The 22413-nt window shown below is 35.5% G+C and overlaps 1 protein-coding gene across 2 annotated transcripts in view; it reads right to left on the reverse strand.

Annotated features, from left to right (window-relative positions):
- LOC106575900 (ADP-ribosylation factor-like protein 13B) overlaps window positions 1-22413 on the reverse strand; it is a 280724-nt gene that overhangs the window by 152610 nt on the left and 105701 nt on the right. For both annotated transcript variants that reach the window (XM_045714221.2, XM_045714220.2), the window contains exons 7-8: window positions 13850-13967; window positions 12842-13100 (exon numbers count right to left, since the gene is read on the reverse strand). In XM_045714221.2, coding sequence (XP_045570177.1) covers window positions 12842-13100; window positions 13850-13967 — 377 coding nt within the window. The remainder of the gene's footprint in view (window positions 1-12841; window positions 13101-13849; window positions 13968-22413) is intronic.

Here is a 22413-nt window from a genome sequence, read left to right on the forward strand (position 1 = left end):
TAGATTATTAGTAGTAGTCCATCCCACTATAACAACAACTATATAGATTATTAGTAGTAGTCCATCCCACTATAACAACAACTATAAAGATTATTAGTTGTAGTCCATCCCACTATAACAACAACAAAATAGATTATTAGTAGTAGTCCATCCCACTATAACAACAACTAAATACATTATTAGTAGTAGTCCATCCCACTATAACAACAACTATAAAGATTATTAGTTGTAGTCCATCCCACTATAACAACAACAAAATAGATTATTAGTAGTAGTCCATCCCACTATAACAACAACTAAATAGATTATTAGTAGTAGTCCATCCCACTATAACAACAACAACTAAATAGATTATTAGTAGTAGTCCATCCCACTATAACAACAACAACTAAATAGATTATTAGTAGTAGTCCATCCCACTATAACAACAACTAAATAGATTATTAGTAGTAGTCCATCCCACTATAACAACAACAACTAAATAGATTATTAGTAGTAGTCCATCCCACTATAACAACAACTATATAGATTATTAGTAGTAGTCCATCCCACTATAACAACAACAACTAAATAGATTATTAGTAGTAGTCCATCCCACTATAACAACAACTATATAGATTATTAGTAGTAGTCCATCCCACTATAACAACAACAAAATAGATTATTAGTAGTAGTCCATCCCACTATAACAACAACTAAATACATTATTAGTAGTAGTCCATCCCACTATAACAACAACTAAATACATTATTAGTAGTAGTCCATCCCACTATAACAACAACAACTAAATAGATTATTAGTAGTAGTCCATCCCACTATAACAACAACAACTAAATAGATTATTAGTAGTAGTCCATCCCACTATAACAACAACAACTAAATAGATTATTAGTAGTAGTCCATCCCACTATAACAACAACTAAATAGATTATTAGTAGTAGTCCATCCCACTATAACAACAACAACTAAATAGATTATTAGTAGTAGTCCATCCCACTATAACAACAACTATATAGATTATTAGTAGTAGTCCATCCCACTATAACAACAACAACTAAATAGATTATTAGTAGTAGTCCATCCCACTATAACAACAACTAAATAGATTATTAGTAGTAGTCCATCCCACTATAACAACAACTAAATAGATTATTAGTAGTAGTCCATCCCACTATAACAACAACAACTAAATAGATTATTAGTAGTAGTCCATCCCACTATAACAACAACTAAATAGATTATTAGTAGTAGCCCATCCCACTATAACAACAACTAAATAGATTATTAGTAGTAGCCCATCCCACTATAACAACAACTAAATAGATTATTAGTAGTAGCCCATCCCACTATAACAACAACTAAATAGATTATTAGTAGTAGCCCATCCCACTATAACAACAACTAAATAGATTATTAGTAGTAGTCCATCCCACTATAACAACAACTAAATAGATTATTAGTAGTAGTCCATCCCACTATAACAACAACTAAATAGATTATTAGTAGTAGTCCATCCCACTATAACAACAACAACTAAATAGATTATTAGTAGTAGTCCATCCCACTATAACAACAACTAAATAGATTATTAGTAGTAGTCCATCCCACTATAACAACAACAACTAAATAGATTATTAGTAGTAGTCCATCCCACTATAACAACAACTAAATAGATTATTAGTAGTAGTCCATCCCACTATAACAACAACAACTAAATAGATAATTAGTAGTACTCCATCCCACTATAACAACAACTAAATAGATTATTAGTAGTAGTCCATCCCACTATAACAACAACTAAATAGATTATTAGTAGTAGTCCATCCCACTATAACAACAACTATATAGATTATTAGTAGTAGTCCATCCCACTATAACAACAACTATATAGATTATTAGTAGTAGTCCATCCCACTATAACAACAACTAAATAGATTATTAGTAGTAGTCCATCCCACTATAACAACAACAACTAAATAGATTATTAGTAGAAGTCCATCCCACTATAACAACAACTAAATAGATTATTAGTAGTAGTCCATCCCACTATAACAACAACTAAATAGATTATTAGTAGTAGTCCATCCCACTATAACAACAACTAAATAGATTATTAGCAGTAGTTCATCCCACCATAACAACAACAACTAAATAGATTATTAGTAGTAGCCCATCCCACTATAACAACAACTAAATAGATTATTAGTAGTAGTCCATCCCACTATAACAACAACTAAATAGATTATTAGTAGTAGTCCATCCCACTATAACAACAACTAAATAGATTATTAGTAGTAGTCCATCCCACTATAACAACAACAACTAAATAGATTATTAGTAGTAGTCCATCCCACTATAACAACAACTAAATAGATTATTAGTAGTAGTCCATCCCACTATAACAACAACAACTAAATAGATTATTAGTAGTAGTCCATCCCACTATAACAACAACTAAATAGATTATTAGTAGTAGTCCATCCCACTATAACAACAACTAAATAGATTATTAGTAGTAGTCCATCCCACTATAACAACAACTAAATAGATTATTAGTAGTAGTCCATCCCACTATAACAACTAAATAGATTATTAGTAGTAGTCCATCCCACTATAACAACAACAACTAAATAGATTATTAGTAGTAGTCCATCCCACTATAACAACAACAACTAAATAGATTATTAGTAGTAGTCCATCCCACTATAACAACAACTAAATAGATTATTAGTAGTAGTCCATCCCACTATAACAACAACTAAATAGATTATTAGTAGTAGTCCATCCCACTATAACAACAACTAAATAGATTATTAGTAGTAGTCCATCCCACTATAACAACAACTAAATAGATTATTAGTAGTAGTCCATCCCACTATAACAACAACAACTAAATAGATTTTTAGTAGTAGTCCATCCCACTATAACAACAACTAAATAGATTATTAGTAGTAGTCCATCCCACTATAACAACAACTAAATAGATTATTAGTAGTAGTCCATCCCACTATAACAACTTAATAGATTATTAGTAGTAGTCCATCCCACTATAACAACAACTAAATAGATTATTAGTAGTACTCCATCCCACTATAACAACAACAACTATTTACATTATTAGTAGTAGTCCATCCCACTATAACAACAACAACTAAATAGATTATTAGTAGTAGTCCATCCCACTATAACAACAACAACTAAATAGATTATTAGTAGTAGTCCATCCCACTATAACAACAACTAAATAGATTATTAGTAGTAGTCCATCCCACTATAACAATAACTAAATAGATTATTAGTAGTAGTCCATCCCACTATAACAACAACAACTATATAGATTATTAGTAGTAGTCCATCCCACTATAACAACAACAACTAAATATATTATTAGTAGTAGTCCATCCCACTATAACAACAACTAAATAGATTATTAGTAGTAGTCCATCCCACTATAACAACAACTAAATAGATTATTAGTAGTAGTCCATCCCACTATAACAACAACAACTATATAGATTATTAGGAGTAGTCCATCCCACTATAACAACAACAACTAAATAGATTATTAGTAGTAGTCCATCCCACTATAACAACAACTAAATAGATTATTAGTAGTAGTCCATCCCACTATAACAACAACAACAACTAATTAGATTATTAGTAGTAGTCCATCCCACTATAACAACAACTAAATAGATTATTAGTAGTAGTCCATCCCAATATAACAACAACAACTATATAGATTATTAGGAGTAGTCCATCCCACTATAACAACAACAACTAAATAGATTATTAGTAGTAGTCCATCCCACTATAACAACAACTAAATAGATTATTAGTAGTAGTCCATCCCACTATAACAACAACTAAATAGATTATTAGTAGTAGTCCATCCCACTATAACAACAACTAAATAGATTATTAGTAGTAGTCCATCCCACTATAACAACAACTAAATAGATTATTAGTAGTAGTCCATCCCACTATAACAACAACAACTATATAGATTATTAGGAGTAGTCCATCCCACTATAACAACAACAACTAAATAGATTATTAGTAGTAGTCCATCCCACTATAACAACAACTAAATAGATTATTAGTAGTAGTCCATCCCACTATAACAACAACAACAACTAATTAGATTATTAGTAGTAGTCCATCCCACTATAACAACAACTAAATAGATTATTAGTAGTAGTCCATCCCAATATAACAACAACAACTATATAGATTATTAGGAGTAGTCCATCCCACTATAACAACAACAACTAAATAGATTATTAGTAGTAGTCCATCCCACTATAACAACAACTAAATAGATTATTAGTAGTAGTCCATCCCACTATAACAACAACTAAATAGATTATTAGTAGTAGTCCATCCCACTATAACAACAACTAAATAGATTATTAGTAGTAGTCCATCCCACTATAACAACAACTAAATAGATTATTAGTAGTAGTCCATCCCACTATAACAACTAAATAGATTATTAGTAGTAGTCCATCCCACTATAACAACAACTATATAGATTATTAGTAGTAGTCCATCCCACTATAACAACAACTAAATAGATTATTAGTAGTAGTCCATCCCACTATAACAACAACTAAATAGATTATTAGTAGTAGTCCATCCCACTATAACAACAACAACTAAATAGATTATTAGTAGTAGTCCATCCCACTATAACAACAACTAAATAGATTATTAGTAGTAGTCCATCCCACTATAACAACAACTAAATAGATTATTAGTAGTAGTCCATCCCACTATAACAACTAAATAGATTATTATTAGTAGTCCATCCCACTATAACAACAACTATATAGATTATTAGTAGTAGTCCATCCCACTATAACAACAACAACTAAATAGATTATTAGTAGTAGTCCATCCCACTATAACAAAAACTAAATAGATTATTAGTAGTAGTCCATCCCACTATAACAACAAATAAACCCATGATTAGTAGTAGTCCATCCCACTATAACAACAACTAAATAGATTATTAGTAGTAGTCCATCCCACTATAACAACAACTAAATAGATTATTAGTAGTAGTCCATCCCACTATAACAACAACAACTAAATAGATTATTAGTAGTAGTCCATCCCACTATAACAACAACTAAATAGATTATTAGTAGTAGTCCATCCCACTATAACAACAACAACTAAATAGATTATTAGTAGTAGTCCATCCCACTATAACAACAACTAAATAGATTATTAGTAGTAGTCCATCCCACTATAACAACAACAACTAAATAGATTATTAGTAGTAGTCCATCCCACTATAACAACAACTAAATAGATTATTAGTAGTAGTCCATCCCACTATAACAACAACTATATAGATTATTAGTAGTAGTCCATCCCACTATAACAACAACAACTAAATAGATTATTAGTAGTAGTCCATCCCACTATAACAACAACTAAATAGATTATTAGTAGTAGTAGTCCATCCCACTATAACAACAACTAAATAGATTATTAGTAGTAGTCCACCCCACTATAACAACAACTAAATAGATTATTAGTAGTAGTCCATCCCACTATAACAACAACAACTAAATAGATTATTAGTAGTAGTCCATCCCACTATAACAACAACTATATAGATTATTAGTAGTAGTCCATCCCACTATAACAACAACAACTTCATAGATTATTAGTTGTAGTCCATCCCACTATAACAACAACTAAATAGATTATTAGTAGTAGTCCATCCCACTATAACAACAACAACTATATAGATTATTAGGAGTAGTCCATCCCACTATAACAACAACAACTAAATAGATTATTAGTAGTAGTCCATCCCACTATAACAACAACTAAATAGATTATTAGTAGTAGTCCATCCCACTATAACAACAACAACAACGAAATAGATTATTAGTAGTAGTCCATCCCACTATAACAACAACTAAATCGATTATTAGTAGTAGTCCATCCCACTATAACAACAACAACTATATAGATTATTAGGAGTAGTCCATCCCACTATAACAACAACAACTAAATAGATTATTAGTAGTAGTCCATCCCACTATAACAACTAAATAGATTATTAGTAGTAGTCCATCCCACTATAACAACAACAACTATATAGATTATTAGGAGTAGTCCATCCCACTATAACAACAACAACTAAATAGATTATTAGTAGTAGTCCATCCCACTATAACAACAACAACTAAATAGATTATTAGTAGTAGTCCATCCCACTATAACAACAACTAAATAGATTATTAGTAGTAGTCCATCCCACTATAACAACAACTAAATATATTATTAGTAGTAGTCCATCCCACTATAACAACAACTAAATAGATTATTAGTAGTAGTCCATCCCACTATAACAACAACTAAATAGATTATTAGTAGTAGTCCATCCCACTATAACAACAACTAAATAGATTATTAGTAGTAGTCCATCCCACTATAACAACAACTAAATATATTATTAGTAGTAGTCCATCCCACTATAACAACAACTAAATAGATTATTAGTAGTAGTCCATCCCACTATAACAACAACTAAATAGATTATTAGTAGTAGTCCATCCCACTATAACAACAACAACTATATAGATTATTAGTAGTAGTCCATCCCACTATAACAACAACAACTAAATTGATTATTAGTAGTAGTCCATCCCACTATAACAACAACTATATAGATTATTAGTAGTAGTCCATCCCACTATAACAACAACTAAATAGATTATTAGTAGTAGTCCATCCCACTATAACAACAACTATATAGATTATTAGTAGTAGTCCATCCGACTATAACAACAACTAAATAGATTATTAGTAGTAGTCCATCCCACTATAACAACAACAACTTAATAGATTATTAGTTGTAGTCCATCCCACTATAACAACAACTAAATAGATTATTAGTAGTAGTCCATCCCACTATAACAACAACTAAATAGATTATTAGTAGTAGTCCATCCCACTATAACAACAACTAAATAGATTATTAGTAGTAGTCCATCCCACTATAACAACAACTATATAGATTATTAGTAGTAGTCCATCCCACTATAACAACAACTAAATAGATTATTAGTAGTAGTCCATCCCACTATAACAACAACTAAATAGATTATTAGTAGTAGTCCATCCCACTATAACAACAACAACAACTAAATAGATTATTAGTAGTAGTCCATCCCACTATAACAACAACAACTAAATAGATTATTAGTAGTAGTCCATCCCACTATAACAACAACTAAATAGATTATTAGTAGTAGTCCATCCCACTATAACGACAACTAAATAGATTATTAGTAGTAGTCCATCCCACTATAACAACAACTCAATAGATTATTAGTAGTAGTCCATCCCACTATAACAAAAACTAAATAGATTATTAGTAGTAGTCCATCCCACTATAACAACAAATAAACCCATGATTAGTAGTAGTCCATCCCACTATAACAACAACTAAATAGATTATTAGTAGTAGTCCATCCCACTATAACAACAACTAAATAGATTATTAGTAGTAGTCCATCCCACTATAACAACAACAACTAAATAGATTATTAGTAGTAGTCCATCCCACTATAACAACAACTAAATAGATTATTAGTAGTAGTCCATCCCACTATAACAACAACAACTAAATAGATTATTAGTAGTAGTCCATCCCACTATAACAACAACTAAATAGATTATTAGTAGTAGTCCATCCCACTATAACAACAACAACTAAATAGATTATTAGTAGTAGTCCATCCCACTATAACAACAACTAAATAGATTATTAGTAGTAGTCCATCCCACTATAACAACAACAACTAAATAGATTATTAGTAGTAGTCCATCCCACTATAACAACAACTAAATAGATTATTAGTAGTAGTAGTCCATCCCACTATAACAACAACTAAATAGATTATTAGTAGTAGTCCACCCCACTATAACAACAACTAAATAGATTATTAGTAGTAGTCCATCCCACTATAACAACAACAACTAAATAGATTATTAGTAGTAGTCCATCCCACTATAACAACAACTATATAGATTATTAGTAGTAGTCCATCCCACTATAACAACAACAACTTCATAGATTATTAGTAGTAGTCCATCCCACTATAACAACAACTAAATAGATTATTAGTAGTAGTCCATCCCACTATAACAACAACAACTATATAGATTATTAGGAGTAGTCCATCCCACTATAACAACAACAACTAAATAGATTATTAGTAGTAGTCCATCCCACTATAACAACAACTAAATAGATTATTAGTAGTAGTCCATCCCACTATAACAACAACAACAACGAAATAGATTATTAGTAGTAGTCCATCCCACTATAACAACAACTAAATCGATTATTAGTAGTAGTCCATCCCACTATAACAACAACAACTATATAGATTATTAGGAGTAGTCCATCCCACTATAACAACAACAACTAAATAGATTATTAGTAGTAGTCCATCCCACTATAACAACTAAATAGATTATTAGTAGTAGTCCATCCCACTATAACAACAACAACTATATAGATTATTAGTAGTAGTCCATCCCACTATAACAACAACAACTAAATAGATTATTAGTAGTAGTCCATCCCACTATAACAACAACAACTAAATAGATTATTAGTAGTAGTCCATCCCACTATAACAACAACTAAATAGATTATTAGTAGTAGTCCATCCCACTATAACAACAACTAAATATATTATTAGTAGTAGTCCATCCCACTATAACAACAACAACTAAATTGATTATTAGTAGTAGTCCATCCCACTATAACAACAACTATATAGATTATTAGTAGTAGTCCATCCCACTATAACAACAACTAAATAGATTATTAGTAGTAGTCCATCCCACTATAACAACAACTATATAGATTATTAGTAGTAGTCCATCCGACTATAACAACAACTAAATAGATTATTAGTAGTAGTCCATCCCACTATAACAACAACAACTTAATAGATTATTAGTTGTAGTCCATCCCACTATAACAACAACTAAATAGATTATTAGTAGTAGTCCATCCCACTATAACAACAACTAAATAGATTATTAGTAGTAGTCCATCCCACTATAACAACAACTAAATAGATTATTAGTAGTAGTCCATCCCACTATAACAACAACTATATAGATTATTAGTAGTAGTCCATCCCACTATAACAACAACTAAATAGATTATTAGTAGTAGTCCATCCCACTATAACAACAACTAAATAGATTATTAGTAGTAGTCCATCCCACTATAACAACAACAACAACTAAATAGATTATTAGTAGTAGTCCATCCCACTATAACAACAACTATATAGATTATTAGTAGTAGTCCATCCCACTATAACAACAACTATAAAGATTATTAGTTGTAGTCCATCCCACTATAACAACAACAAAATAGATTATTAGTAGTAGTCCATCCCACTATAACAACAACTATATAGATTATTAGTAGTAGTCCATCCCACTATAACAACAACTATAAAGATTATTAGTTGTAGTCCATCCCACTATAACAACAACAAAATAGATTATTAGTAGTAGTCCATCCCACTATAACAACAACTAAATACATTATTAGTAGTAGTCCATCCCACTATAACAACAACTATAAAGATTATTAGTTGTAGTCCATCCCACTATAACAACAACAAAATAGATTATTAGTAGTAGTCCATCCCACTATAACAACAACTAAATAGATTATTAGTAGTAGTCCATCCCACTATAACAACAACAACTAAATAGATTATTAGTAGTAGTCCATCCCACTATAACAACAACAACTAAATAGATTATTAGTAGTAGTCCATCCCACTATAACAACAACTAAATAGATTATTAGTAGTAGTCCATCCCACTATAACAACAACAACTAAATAGATTATTAGTAGTAGTCCATCCCACTATAACAACAACTATATAGATTATTAGTAGTAGTCCATCCCACTATAACAACAACAACTAAATAGATTATTAGTAGTAGTCCATCCCACTATAACAACAACTATATAGATTATTAGTAGTAGTCCATCCCACTATAACAACAACAAAATAGATTATTAGTAGTAGTCCATCCCACTATAACAACAACTAAATACATTATTAGTAGTAGTCCATCCCACTATAACAACAACAACTAAATAGATTATTAGTAGTAGTCCATCCCACTATAACAACAACAACTAAATAGATTATTAGTAGTAGTCCATCCCACTATAACAACAACTAAATAGATTATTAGTAGTAGTCCATCCCACTATAACAACAACAACTAAATAGATTATTAGTAGTAGTCCATCCCACTATAACAACAACTATATAGATTATTAGTAGTAGTCCATCCCACTATAACAACAACAACTAAATAGATTATTAGTAGTAGTCCATCCCACTATAACAACAACTAAATAGATTATTAGTAGTAGTCCATCCCACTATAACAACAACTAAATAGATTATTAGTAGTAGTCCATCCCACTATAACAACAACAACTAAATAGATTATTAGTAGTAGTCCATCCCACTATAACAACAACTAAATAGATTATTAGTAGTAGCCCATCCCACTATAACAACAACTAAATAGATTATTAGTAGTAGCCCATCCCACTATAACAACAACTAAATAGATTATTAGTAGTAGCCCATCCCACTATAACAACAACTAAATAGATTATTAGTAGTAGCCCATCCCACTATAACAACAACTAAATAGATTATTAGTAGTAGTCCATCCCACTATAACAACAACTAAATAGATTATTAGTAGTAGTCCATCCCACTATAACAACAACTAAATAGATTATTAGTAGTAGTCCATCCCACTATAACAACAACAACTAAATAGATTATTAGTAGTAGTCCATCCCACTATAACAACAACTAAATAGATTATTAGTAGTAGTCCATCCCACTATAACAACAACAACTAAATAGATTATTAGTAGTAGTCCATCCCACTATAACAACAACTAAATAGATTATTAGTAGTAGTCCATCCCACTATAACAACAACAACTAAATAGATAATTAGTAGTACTCCATCCCACTATAACAACAACTAAATAGATTATTAGTAGTAGTCCATCCCACTATAACAACAACTAAATAGATTATTAGTAGTAGTCCATCCCACTATAACAACAACTATATAGATTATTAGTAGTAGTCCATCCCACTATAACAACAACTATATAGATTATTAGTAGTAGTCCATCCCACTATAACAACAACTAAATAGATTATTAGTAGTAGTCCATCCCACTATAACAACAACAACTAAATAGATTATTAGTAGAAGTCCATCCCACTATAACAACAACTAAATAGATTATTAGTAGTAGTCCATCCCACTATAACAACAACTAAATAGATTATTAGTAGTAGTCCATCCCACTATAACAACAACTAAATAGATTATTAGCAGTAGTTCATCCCACCATAACAACAACAACTAAATAGATTATTAGTAGTAGCCCATCCCACTATAACAACAACTAAATAGATTATTAGTAGTAGTCCATCCCACTATAACAACAACTAAATAGATTATTAGTAGTAGTCCATCCCACTATAACAACAACTAAATAGATTATTAGTAGTAGTCCATCCCACTATAACAACAACAACTAAATAGATTATTAGTAGTAGTCCATCCCACTATAACAACAACTAAATAGATTATTAGTAGTAGTCCATCCCACTATAACAACAACAACTAAATAGATTATTAGTAGTAGTCCATCCCACTATAACAACAACTAAATAGATTATTAGTAGTAGTCCATCCCACTATAACAACAACTAAATAGATTATTAGTAGTAGTCCATCCCACTATAACAACAACAACTATATAGATTATTAGTAGTAGTCCATCCCACTATAACAACTAAATAGATTATTAGTAGTAGTCCATCCCACTATAACAACAACTATATAGATTATTAGTAGTAGTCCATCCCACTATAACAACAACAACTAAATAGATTATTAGTAGTAGTCCATCCCACTATAACAACAACTAAATAGATTATTAGTAGTAGTCCATCCCACTATAACAACAACTAAATAGATTATTAGTAGTAGTCCATCCCACTATAACAACAACTAAATAGATTATTAGTAGTAGTCCATCCCACTATAACAACAACTAAATAGATTATTAGTAGTAGTCCATCCCACTATAACAACAACAACTAAATAGATTTTTAGTAGTAGTCCATCCCACTATAACAACAACTAAATAGATTATTAGTAGTAGTCCATCCCACTATAACAACAACAACAACTAAATAGATTATTAGTAGTAGTCCATCCCACTATAACAATAACAACTAAATAGATTATTAGTAGTAGCCCATCCCACTATAACAACAACTAAATAGATTATTAGTAGTAGCCCATCCCACTATAACAACAACTAAATAGATTATTAGTAGTAGCCCATCCCACTATAACAACAACTAAATAGATTATTAGTAGTAGTCCATCCCACTATAACAACAACTAAATAGATTATTAGTAGTAGTCCATCCCACTATAACAACAACTAAACCCATGATTAGTAGTAGTCCATCCCACTATAACAACTAAATAGATTATTAGTAGTAGTCCATCCCACTATAACAACAACAACTAAATAGATTATTAGTAGTAGTCCATCCCACTATAACAACAACTAAATAGATTATTAGTCGTAGTCCATCCAGTAAAGAAATCAACATGTTCATTAATAGTGATTAAACTGTTTTCCAGCCCAGTCATTGGTCTGCCACACCTACGTCAGGATTAAAAGTGTGTCTCTCTCACCAGGAAGTGGTGGAGGTGTGGGGCTCTCAGGGGCCGCTGTCTCCTCCGTCCTCAGAGGATCCACTCTGTGTTTCCTCTTCAGTCTCAGTTTACTAGTCTTCTTCTTAGTCTGCTCCACTGATACTGCACCGCTCTCTGGAGTCTGTCTCTCGCTGTCCTCTTCCTCCTCTTCCTCTTCCTCCTCCTGCCTTCCTTCACTAGCATCGTTGGCACCACCCCCCTGCCCTCCTGTCTGTCTCTTCTTCAACTTGTCTTCATTCTGCATGGATGGAACACACATGGCACACACCCATTAATACAGATGGAACCACCCCATGGCATTAATATAGATGGAAACACCCCATGGCATACACACACTAATACAGATGGAAACACCCCATGGCACTAATACAGATGGAAACACCCCATGGCATTAATACAGATGGAAACACCCCATGGCATTAATACAGATGGAAACACCCCATGGCATTAATACAGATGGACACACCCCATGGCATTAATACAGATGGAAACACCCCATGGCACTAATACAGATGGAAACACCCCATGGCATTAATACAGATGGAAACACCCCATGGCATTAATACAGATGGAAACACCCCATGGCATTAATACAGATGGACACACCCCATGGCATTAATACAGATGGAAACACCCCATGGCATTAATACAGATGGAAACACCCCATGGCATTAATACAGATGGAAACACCCCATGGCATTAATACAGATGGAAACACCCCATGGCATTAATACAGATGGAAACACCCCATGGCATTAATACAGATGGAAACACCCCATGGCATTAATACAGATGGAAACACCCCATGGCATTAATACAGATGGAAACACCCAACCCATTGACTGTGCGGCTCAAATGGCACCCTATTCCCTAAAGGGGGCACTACAACGACACATAGGGTTCTGGTCAAAACTAGTGCACTACATAGGGTGCCATTTCAAAACAAATCAACAAAAGTGATGCTGACTGGCCCAGTGTATTCCACACCTCATTGATGACGTTGCCTATTGGCTGGAAGGGGCTGGGAATGGTGGCGTCATCAGTCTCCTCCTCCTCCTGCAGTGTCCGACCCTCCCTCTCCGGCTCCTCTTTCTCCTGACGGTCTCTGGGAACAGGGAAACAAAATGACTTTTTTTAGTTATTTTTTACCTAAAATGTAACTAGGCAAGTCAGTTAAGAACAAATTCTATTTACAATGACAGCCTACAATTCAGATGGTTAATGATCCCTAAGGTGTGATATCTCTCCTAATCAGCTGGTTAATGATCTGGTTAATGATCCTGTCATTAAGGTGGATATCTCTCCTAATCAGCTGGTTAATGATCCTGTCACTAAGGTGTGATATCTCTCCTAATCAGAAGGTTAATGTTCCTGTCACTAAGGTGGATATCTCTCCTAATCAGCTGGTTAATGATCCTGTCACTAAGGTGTGATATCTCTCCTAATAAGAAGGTTAATGTTCCTGTCACTAAGGTGGATATCTCTCCTAATCAGCTGGTTAATGATCCCTAATCAGCTGGTTAATGATCCTGTCACTAAGGTGGATATCTCTCCTAATCAGCTGGTTAATGATTCCTAATCAGCTGGTTAATGATCCTGTCTCTAAGGTGGATATCTCTCCTAATCAGCTGGTTAATGATCCTGTCAATAAAGGGGGATATCTCTCCTAATCAACTGGTTAATGATCCTGTCACTATGGTGGATCTCTCTCCTAATCAGCTGGTTAATGATCCTGTCACTAAGGTGGATATCTCTGCTAATCAGCTGGTTAATGTTCCCTAATCAGCTGGTTAATGTTCCTGTCATTAAGGTGTGATATCTCTCCTATTCAGCTGGTTAATGATCCTGTCACTAAGGTGGATATCTCTCCTAATCAGCTGGTTAATGAACCCTAATCAGCTGGTTAATGATCCTGTCTCTAAGGTGTGATATCTCTCATAATCAGCTGGTTAATGATCCTGTCACTAAGGTGTGATATCTCTCCTAATCAGCTGGTTAATGATCCTGTCACTAAGGTGTATATCTCTCCTAATCAGCTGGTTAATGTTCCCTAATCAGCTGGTTAATGTTCCTGTCACATCGGTGGATATCTCTCCTAATCAGCTGGTTAATAATCCTGTCTTTAAGGTGTGATATCTCTCCTAATCAGCTGGTTAATGTTCCTGTCACTAAGGTGGATATCTCTCCTAATCAGCTGGTTAATGATCCTGTCACTAAGGTGGATATCTCTCCTAATCAGCTGGTTAATGATCCTGTCACTAAGGTGTGATATCTCTCCTAATCAGCTGGTTAATGATCCTGTCTCTAAGGTGTGATATCTCTCATAATCAGCTGGTTAATGATCCTGTCACTAAGGTGTGATATCTCTCCTAATCAGCTGGTTAATGATCCTGTCACTAAGGTGGATATCTCTCCTAATCAGCTGGTTAATGTTCCCTAATCAGCTGGTTAATGTTCCTGTCACATCGGTGGATATCTCTCCTAATCAGCTGGTTAATAATCCTGTCTTTAAGGTGTGATATCTCTCCTAATCAGCTGGTTAATAATCCTGTCTTTAAGGTGTGATATCTCTCCTAATCAGCTGGTTAATGTTCCTGTCACTAAGGTGGATATCTCTCCTAATCAGCTGGTTAATGATCCTGTCACTAAGTTGGATATCTCTCCTAATCAGCTGGTTAATGATCCTGTCACTAAGGTGGATATCTCTCCTAATCAGCTGGTTAATGATTCCTAATCAGCTGGTTAATGATCCTGTCACTAAGGTGGATATCTCTCCTAATGAGCTGGTTAATGATCCCTAATCAGCTGGTTAATGTTCCCTAATCAGCTGGTTAATGATCCCGTCACTAAGGTGAATATCTCTCCTAATCAGCTGGTTAATGATCCCTAATCAGCTGGTTAATGATCCTGTCACTAAGGTGGATATCTCTCCTAATCAGCTGGCTAATGATCCCATCACTAAGGAGAATATCTCTCCTAATCAGCTGGTTAATGATCCTGTCACTAAGGTGGATATCTCTCCTAATCAGCTGGTTAATGATCCGGTCACTAAGGTGGATATCTCTCCTAATCAGCTGGTTAATGATCCTGTCACTAAGGTGGATATCTCTCCTAATCAGCTGGTTAATGTTCCCTAATCAGCTGGTTAATGTTCCTGTCACATCGGTGGATATCTCTCCTAATCAGCTGGTTAATAATCCTGTCTTTAAGGTGTGATATCTCTCCTAATCAGCTGGTTAATGTTCCTGTCACTAAGGTGGATATCTCTCCTAATCAGCTGGTTAATGATCCTGTCACTAAGTTGGATATCTCTCCTAATCAGCTGGTTAATGATCCTGTCACTAAGGTGGATATCTCTCCTAATCAGCTGGTTAATGATTCCTAATCAGCTGGTTAATGATCCTGTCACTAAGGTGGATATCTCTCCTAATGAGCTGGTTAATGATCCCTAATCAGCTGGTTAATGTTCCCTAATCAGCTGGTTAATGATCCCGTCACTAAGGTGGATATCTCTCCTAATCAGCAGGTTAATGATTCCATCACTAAGGTGGATATCTCTCCTAATCAGCTGGTTAATGATCCTGTCACTAAGGTGGATATCTATCCTAATCAGCTGGTTAATGATCATGTCACTAAGGTGTGATATCGCTCCTAATCAGCTGGTTAATGACCCTGTCACTAAGGTGGATATCTCTCCTAATCAGCTGGTTAATGATCCTGTCACTAAGGTGGATATCTCTCCTAATCAGCTGGTTAATGATCCTGTCACTAAGGTGGATATCTCTCCTAATCAGCTGGTTAATGATCCCATCACTAAGGTGGATATCTCTCCTAATCAGCTGGTTAATGATCCTGTCACTAAGGTGTGATATCTATCCTAATCAGCTGGTTAATGATCATGTCACTAAGGTGTGATATCTCTCCTAATGAGCTGGTTAATGATCCTGTCACTAAGGTGGATATCTCTCCTAATCAGCTGGTTAATGATCCTGTCACTAAGGTGGATATCTCTCCTAATCAGCTGGTTAATGATTCCTAATCAGCTGGTTAATGATCCTGTCACTAAGGTGGATATCTCTCCTAATCAGCTGGTTAATATTCCTGTCACTAAGGTGGATATCTCTCCTAATCAGCTGGTTAATGAACCCAAATCAGCTGGTTAATGATCCTGTCACTAAGGTGGATATCTCTCCTAATCAGCTGGTTAATGATCCCTAATCAGCTGGTTAATGTTCCCTAATCAGCTGGTTAATGATCCCGTCACTAAGGTGGATATCTCTCCTAATCAGCTGGTTAATGTTCCCTAATCAGCTGGTTAATGATCCTGTCACTAAGGTGTGATATCTCTCCTAATCAGCTGGTTAATGTTCCTGTCACTAAGGTGGATATATCTCCTAATCAGCTGGTTAATGATCCCTTCACTAAGGTGGATATCTCTCCTAATCAGCTGGTTAATGATCCTGTCACTAAGGTGTGATATCTCATCTAATCAGCTGGTTAATGATCATGTCACTAAGGTGTGATATCTCTCCTAATCAGCTGGTTAATGATCGTGTCACTAAGGTGGATATCTCTCCTAATCAGCTGGTTAATGATCCTGTCACTAAGGTGGATATCTCTCCTAATCAGCTGGTTAATGATCCTGTCACTAAGGTGGAGATCTCTCCTAATCAGCTGGTTAATGATTTCTAATCAGCTGGTTAATGATCCCTAATCAGCTGGTTAATGATCCTGTCACTAAGGTGGATATCTCTCCTAATCAGCTGGTTAATGATCCCGTCACTAAGGTGTGATACCTCTCCTAATCAGCTGGTTAATGATCCCTAATCAGCTGGTTAATGATCCTGTCACTAAGGTGGATATCTCTCCTAATCAGCTGGTTAATGATCCCGGCACTAAGGTGGATATCTCTCCTAATCAGCTGGTTAATGATCCCTTCACTAAGGTGTGATACCTCTCCTAATCAGCTGGTTAATGATCCCTAATCAGCTGGTTAATGATCCCTAATCAGCTGGTTAATGATCCTGTCACTAAGGTGGATATCTCTCCTGATCAGCTGCTTAATGATCCTGTCACTAAGGTGTGATATCTCTCCTAATCAGCTGGTTAATGATCCTGTCACTAAGGTGTGATATCTCTCCTAATCAGCTGGTTAATTATCCTGTCACTAAGGTGTGAAATCTCTCCTAATCAGCTGGTTAATGATCCCTTCACTAAGGTGTGATATCTCTCCTAATCAGCTGGTTAATGATCCTGTCACTAAGGTGGATATCTCTCCTAATCAGCTGGTTAATGATCCCTTCACTAAGGTGGATATCTCTCCTAATCAGCTGGTTAATGATCCCTAATCAGCTGGTTAATGATCCTGTCACTAAGGTGGATATCTCTCCTAATCAGCTGGTTAATGATCCCTTCACTAAGGTGGATATCTCTCCTAATCAGCTGGTTAATGTTCCCTAATCAGCTGGTTAATGATCCTGTCACTAAGGTGTGATATCTCTCCTAATCAGCTAGTTAATGATCCTGTCACTAAGGTGTGATATCTCTCCTAATCAGCTGGTTAATGATCCTGTCACTAAGGTGGATATCTCTCCTAATCAGCTGGTTAATGATCCCTTCACTAAGGTGGATATCTCTCCTAATCAGCTGGTTAATGTTCCCTAATCAGCTGGTTAAGGATCCCATCACTAAGGTGTGATATCTCTCCTAATCAGCTGGTTAATGATCCTGTCACTAAGGTGGATATCTCTCCTAATCAGCTGGTTAATGATCCCTAATCATCTGGTTAATGATCCTGTCACTAAGGTGGATATCTCTCCTAATCAGGTGGTTAATGATCCCTTCACTAAGGTGTGATATCTCTCCTAATCAGCTGGTTAATGATCCCATCACTAAGGTGGATATCTCTCCTAATCAGCTGGTTAATGATCCTGTCACTAAGGTGGATATCTATCCTAATCAGCTGGTTAATGATCCCATAACTAAGGTGTGATATCTCTCCTAATCAGCTGGTTAATGATCCCGTCACTAAGGTGGATATCTATCCTAATCAGCTGGTTAATGATCCCTTCACTAAGGTGGATATCTCTCACTAATCAGCTGGTTAATGTTCCCTAATCAGCTGGTTAATGATCGCATCACTAAGGTGGATATTTCCCCAAATCAGCTGGTTAATGTTCCCTAATCAGCTGGTTAATGTTCCCGTCACTAAGGTGGATATCTCTCCTAATCTGCTGGTTAATGAACCCGTCACGAAGGTGGATATCTCTCCTAATCAGCTGGTTAATGATCCCATCACTAAGGTGGATATCTCTCCTAATCAGCTGGTTAATGATCCCTAATCAGCTGGTTAATGTTCCTGTCACTAAGGTGGATATATCTCCAAATCAGCTGGTTAATGATCCCTAATCAGCTGGTTAATGATCCTGTCACTAAGGTGGATATCTCTCCTAATCAGCTGGTTAATGATCCCTAATCAGCTGGTTAATGATCCTGTCACTAAGGTGGATATCTCTCCTAATCAGCTGGTTAATGATCCTGTCACTAAGGTGTGATCTCTCCTAATCAGCTGGTTAATGTTCCCTAATCAGCTGGTTAATGTTCCTGTCACTAAGGTGTGATATCTCTCCTAATCAGCTAGTTAATGTAACTGTCACTAAGGTGGATATCTCTCCTAATCAGCTGGTTAATGATCCCTAATCAGCTGGTTAATGATCCTGTCACTAAAGTGGATATCTCTCCTAATCAGCTGGTTAATGATCCTATCACTAAGGTGTGATACCTCTCCTAATCAGCTGGTTAATGATCCCTAAACAGCTTGTTAATGATCCTGTCACTAAGGTGGATATCTCTCCTAATCAGCTGGTTAATGATCCCGTCACTAAGGTGTGATATCTCTCCTAATCAGCTGGTTAATGATCCCTAATCAACTGGTTAATGATCCTGTCACTAAAGTGGATATCTCTCCTAATCAGCTGGTTAATGATCCCTAATCAGCTGGTTAATGATCCTGTCACTAAGGTGGATATCTCTCCTAATCAGCTGGTTAATGATCCCGACACTAAGGTGGATATCTCTCCTAATCAGCTGGTTAATGATCCCGACACTAAGGTGGATATCTCTCCTAATCAGCTAGTTAATGATCCTGTCACTAAGGTGGATATCTCTCCTAATCAGCTGATTAATGATCCTGTCACTAAGGTGGATCTCTCTCCTAATCAGCTGGTTAATGTTCCCTAATCAGCTGGTTAATGATCCTGTCACTAAGGTGGATATCTCTCCTAATCAGCTGGTTAATGATCCCTAATCAGCTGGTTAATGTTCCTGTCACTAAGGTGGAAATCTCTCCTAATCAGCTGGTTAATGATCCCTAATCAGCTGGTTAATGTTCCCTAATCAGATGGTTAATGATCCTGTCACTAAGGTGGATATCTCTCCTAATCAGCTGGTTAATGATACTGTCATTAAGGTGGATATCTCTCCTAATCAGCTGGTTAATGATACTGTCATTAAGGTGGATATCTCTCCTAATCAGCTGGTTAATGATGCCTAATCAGCTGGTTAATGTTCCATACACTAAGGTGGATACCTCTCCTAATCAGCTGGTTAATGATCCCTTCACTAAGGTGTGATATCTCTCCTAATCAGCTGGTTAATGATCCCGTCACTAAGGTGGATATCTCTCCTAATCAGCTGGTTAATGATCCAGTCACTAAGGTGTGATATCTCTCCTAATCAGCTGGTTAATGATCCCTAATCAGCTGGTTAATGTTCCTGTCACTAAGGTGTGATATCTCTCCTAATCAGCTGGTTAATGATCCCTAATCAGCTGGTTAATGATCCTTTCACTAAGGTGGATCTCTCTCCTAATCAGCTGGTTAATTTTCCCTAATCAGCTGGTTAATGTTCCTGTCACTAAGGTGTGATATCTCTCCTAATCAGCTAGTTAATGTTCCTGTCACTAAGGTGGATATCTCTCCTAATCAGCTGGTTAATGATCCCTAATCAGCTGGTTAATGATCCTGTCACTAAGGTGGATATCTCTCCTAATCAGCTGGTTAATGATCCCGTCACTAAGGTGTGATATCTCTCCTAATCAGCTGGTTAATGATCCCATCACTAAGGTGGATATTTCTCCTAATCAGCTGGTTAATGTTCCTGTCACTAAGGTGGATATCTCTGCTAATCAGCTAGTTAATGATCCTGTCACTAAGGTGGATATCTCTCCTAATCAGCTGATTAATGATCCTGTCACCAAGGTGGATCTCTCTCCTAATCAGCTGGTTAATGTTCCCTAATCAGCTGGTTAATGTTCCTGTCACTAAGGTGGAAATCTCTCCTAATCAGCTGGTTAATGATCCCTAATCAGCTGGTTAATGTTCCCTAATCAGCTGGTTAATGATCCTGTCACTAAGGTGGATATCTCTCCTAATCAGCTGGTTAATGATACTGTCATTAAGGTGGATATATCTCCTAATCAGCTGGTTAATGATACTGTCATTAAGGTGGATATCTCTCCTAATCAGCTGGTTAATGATCCCTAATCAGCTGGTTAATGTTCCATACACTAAGGTGGATACCTCTCCTAATCAGCTGGTTAATGATCCAGTCACTAAGGTGTGATATCTCTCCTAATCAGCTGGTTAATGATCCCATCACTAAGGTGGATATCTCTCCTAATCAGCTGGTTAATGATCCCTAATCAGCTGGTTAATGTTCCTGTCACTAAGGTGGATATATCTCCAAATCAGCTTGTTAATGATCCTGTCACTAAGGTGGATATCTCTCCTAATCAGCTGGTTAATGTTCCATACACTAAGGTGGATATCTCTCCTAATCAGCTGGTTAATGATCCCTAATCAGCTGGTTAATGATCCTGTCACTAAGGTGGATATCTCTCCTAATCAGCTGGTTAATGATCCCATCACTAAGGTGGATATCTCTCCTAATCAGCTGGTTAATGATACTGTCATTAAGGTGGATATCTCTCCTAATCAGCTGGTTAATGATCCCTAATCAGCTGGTTAATGTTCCATACACTAAGGTGGATACCTCTCCTAATCAGCTGGTTAATGATCCCTTCACTAAGGTGTGATATCTCTCCTAATCAGCTGGTTAATGATCCCGTCACTAAGGTGGATATCTCTCCTAATCAGCTGGTTAATGATCCAGTCACTAAGGTGTGATATCTCTCCTAATCAGCTGGTTAATGATCCCATCACTAAGGTGGATATCTCTCCTAATCAGCTGGTTAATGATCCCTAATCAGCTGGTTAATGATCCTTTCACTAAGGTGGATCTCTCTCCTAATCAGCTGGTTAATTTTCCCTAATCAGCTGGTTAATGTTCCTGTCACTAAGGTGTGATATCTCTCCTAATCAGCTAGTTAATGTTCCTGTCACTAAGGTGGATATCTCTCCTAATCAGCTGGTTAATGATCCCTAATCAGCTGGTTAATGATCCTGTCACTAAAGTGGATATCTCTCCTAATCAGCTGGTTAATGATCCTATCACTAAGGTGTGATACCTCTCCTAATCAGCTGGTTAATGAT

This window comes from Salmo salar, unplaced genomic scaffold (assembly GCF_965601325.2).
Source record: "Salmo salar unplaced genomic scaffold, fSalSal1 ptg000229l, whole genome shotgun sequence".
NCBI classification, from domain to species: Eukaryota; Metazoa; Chordata; class Actinopteri; order Salmoniformes; family Salmonidae; genus Salmo; species Salmo salar.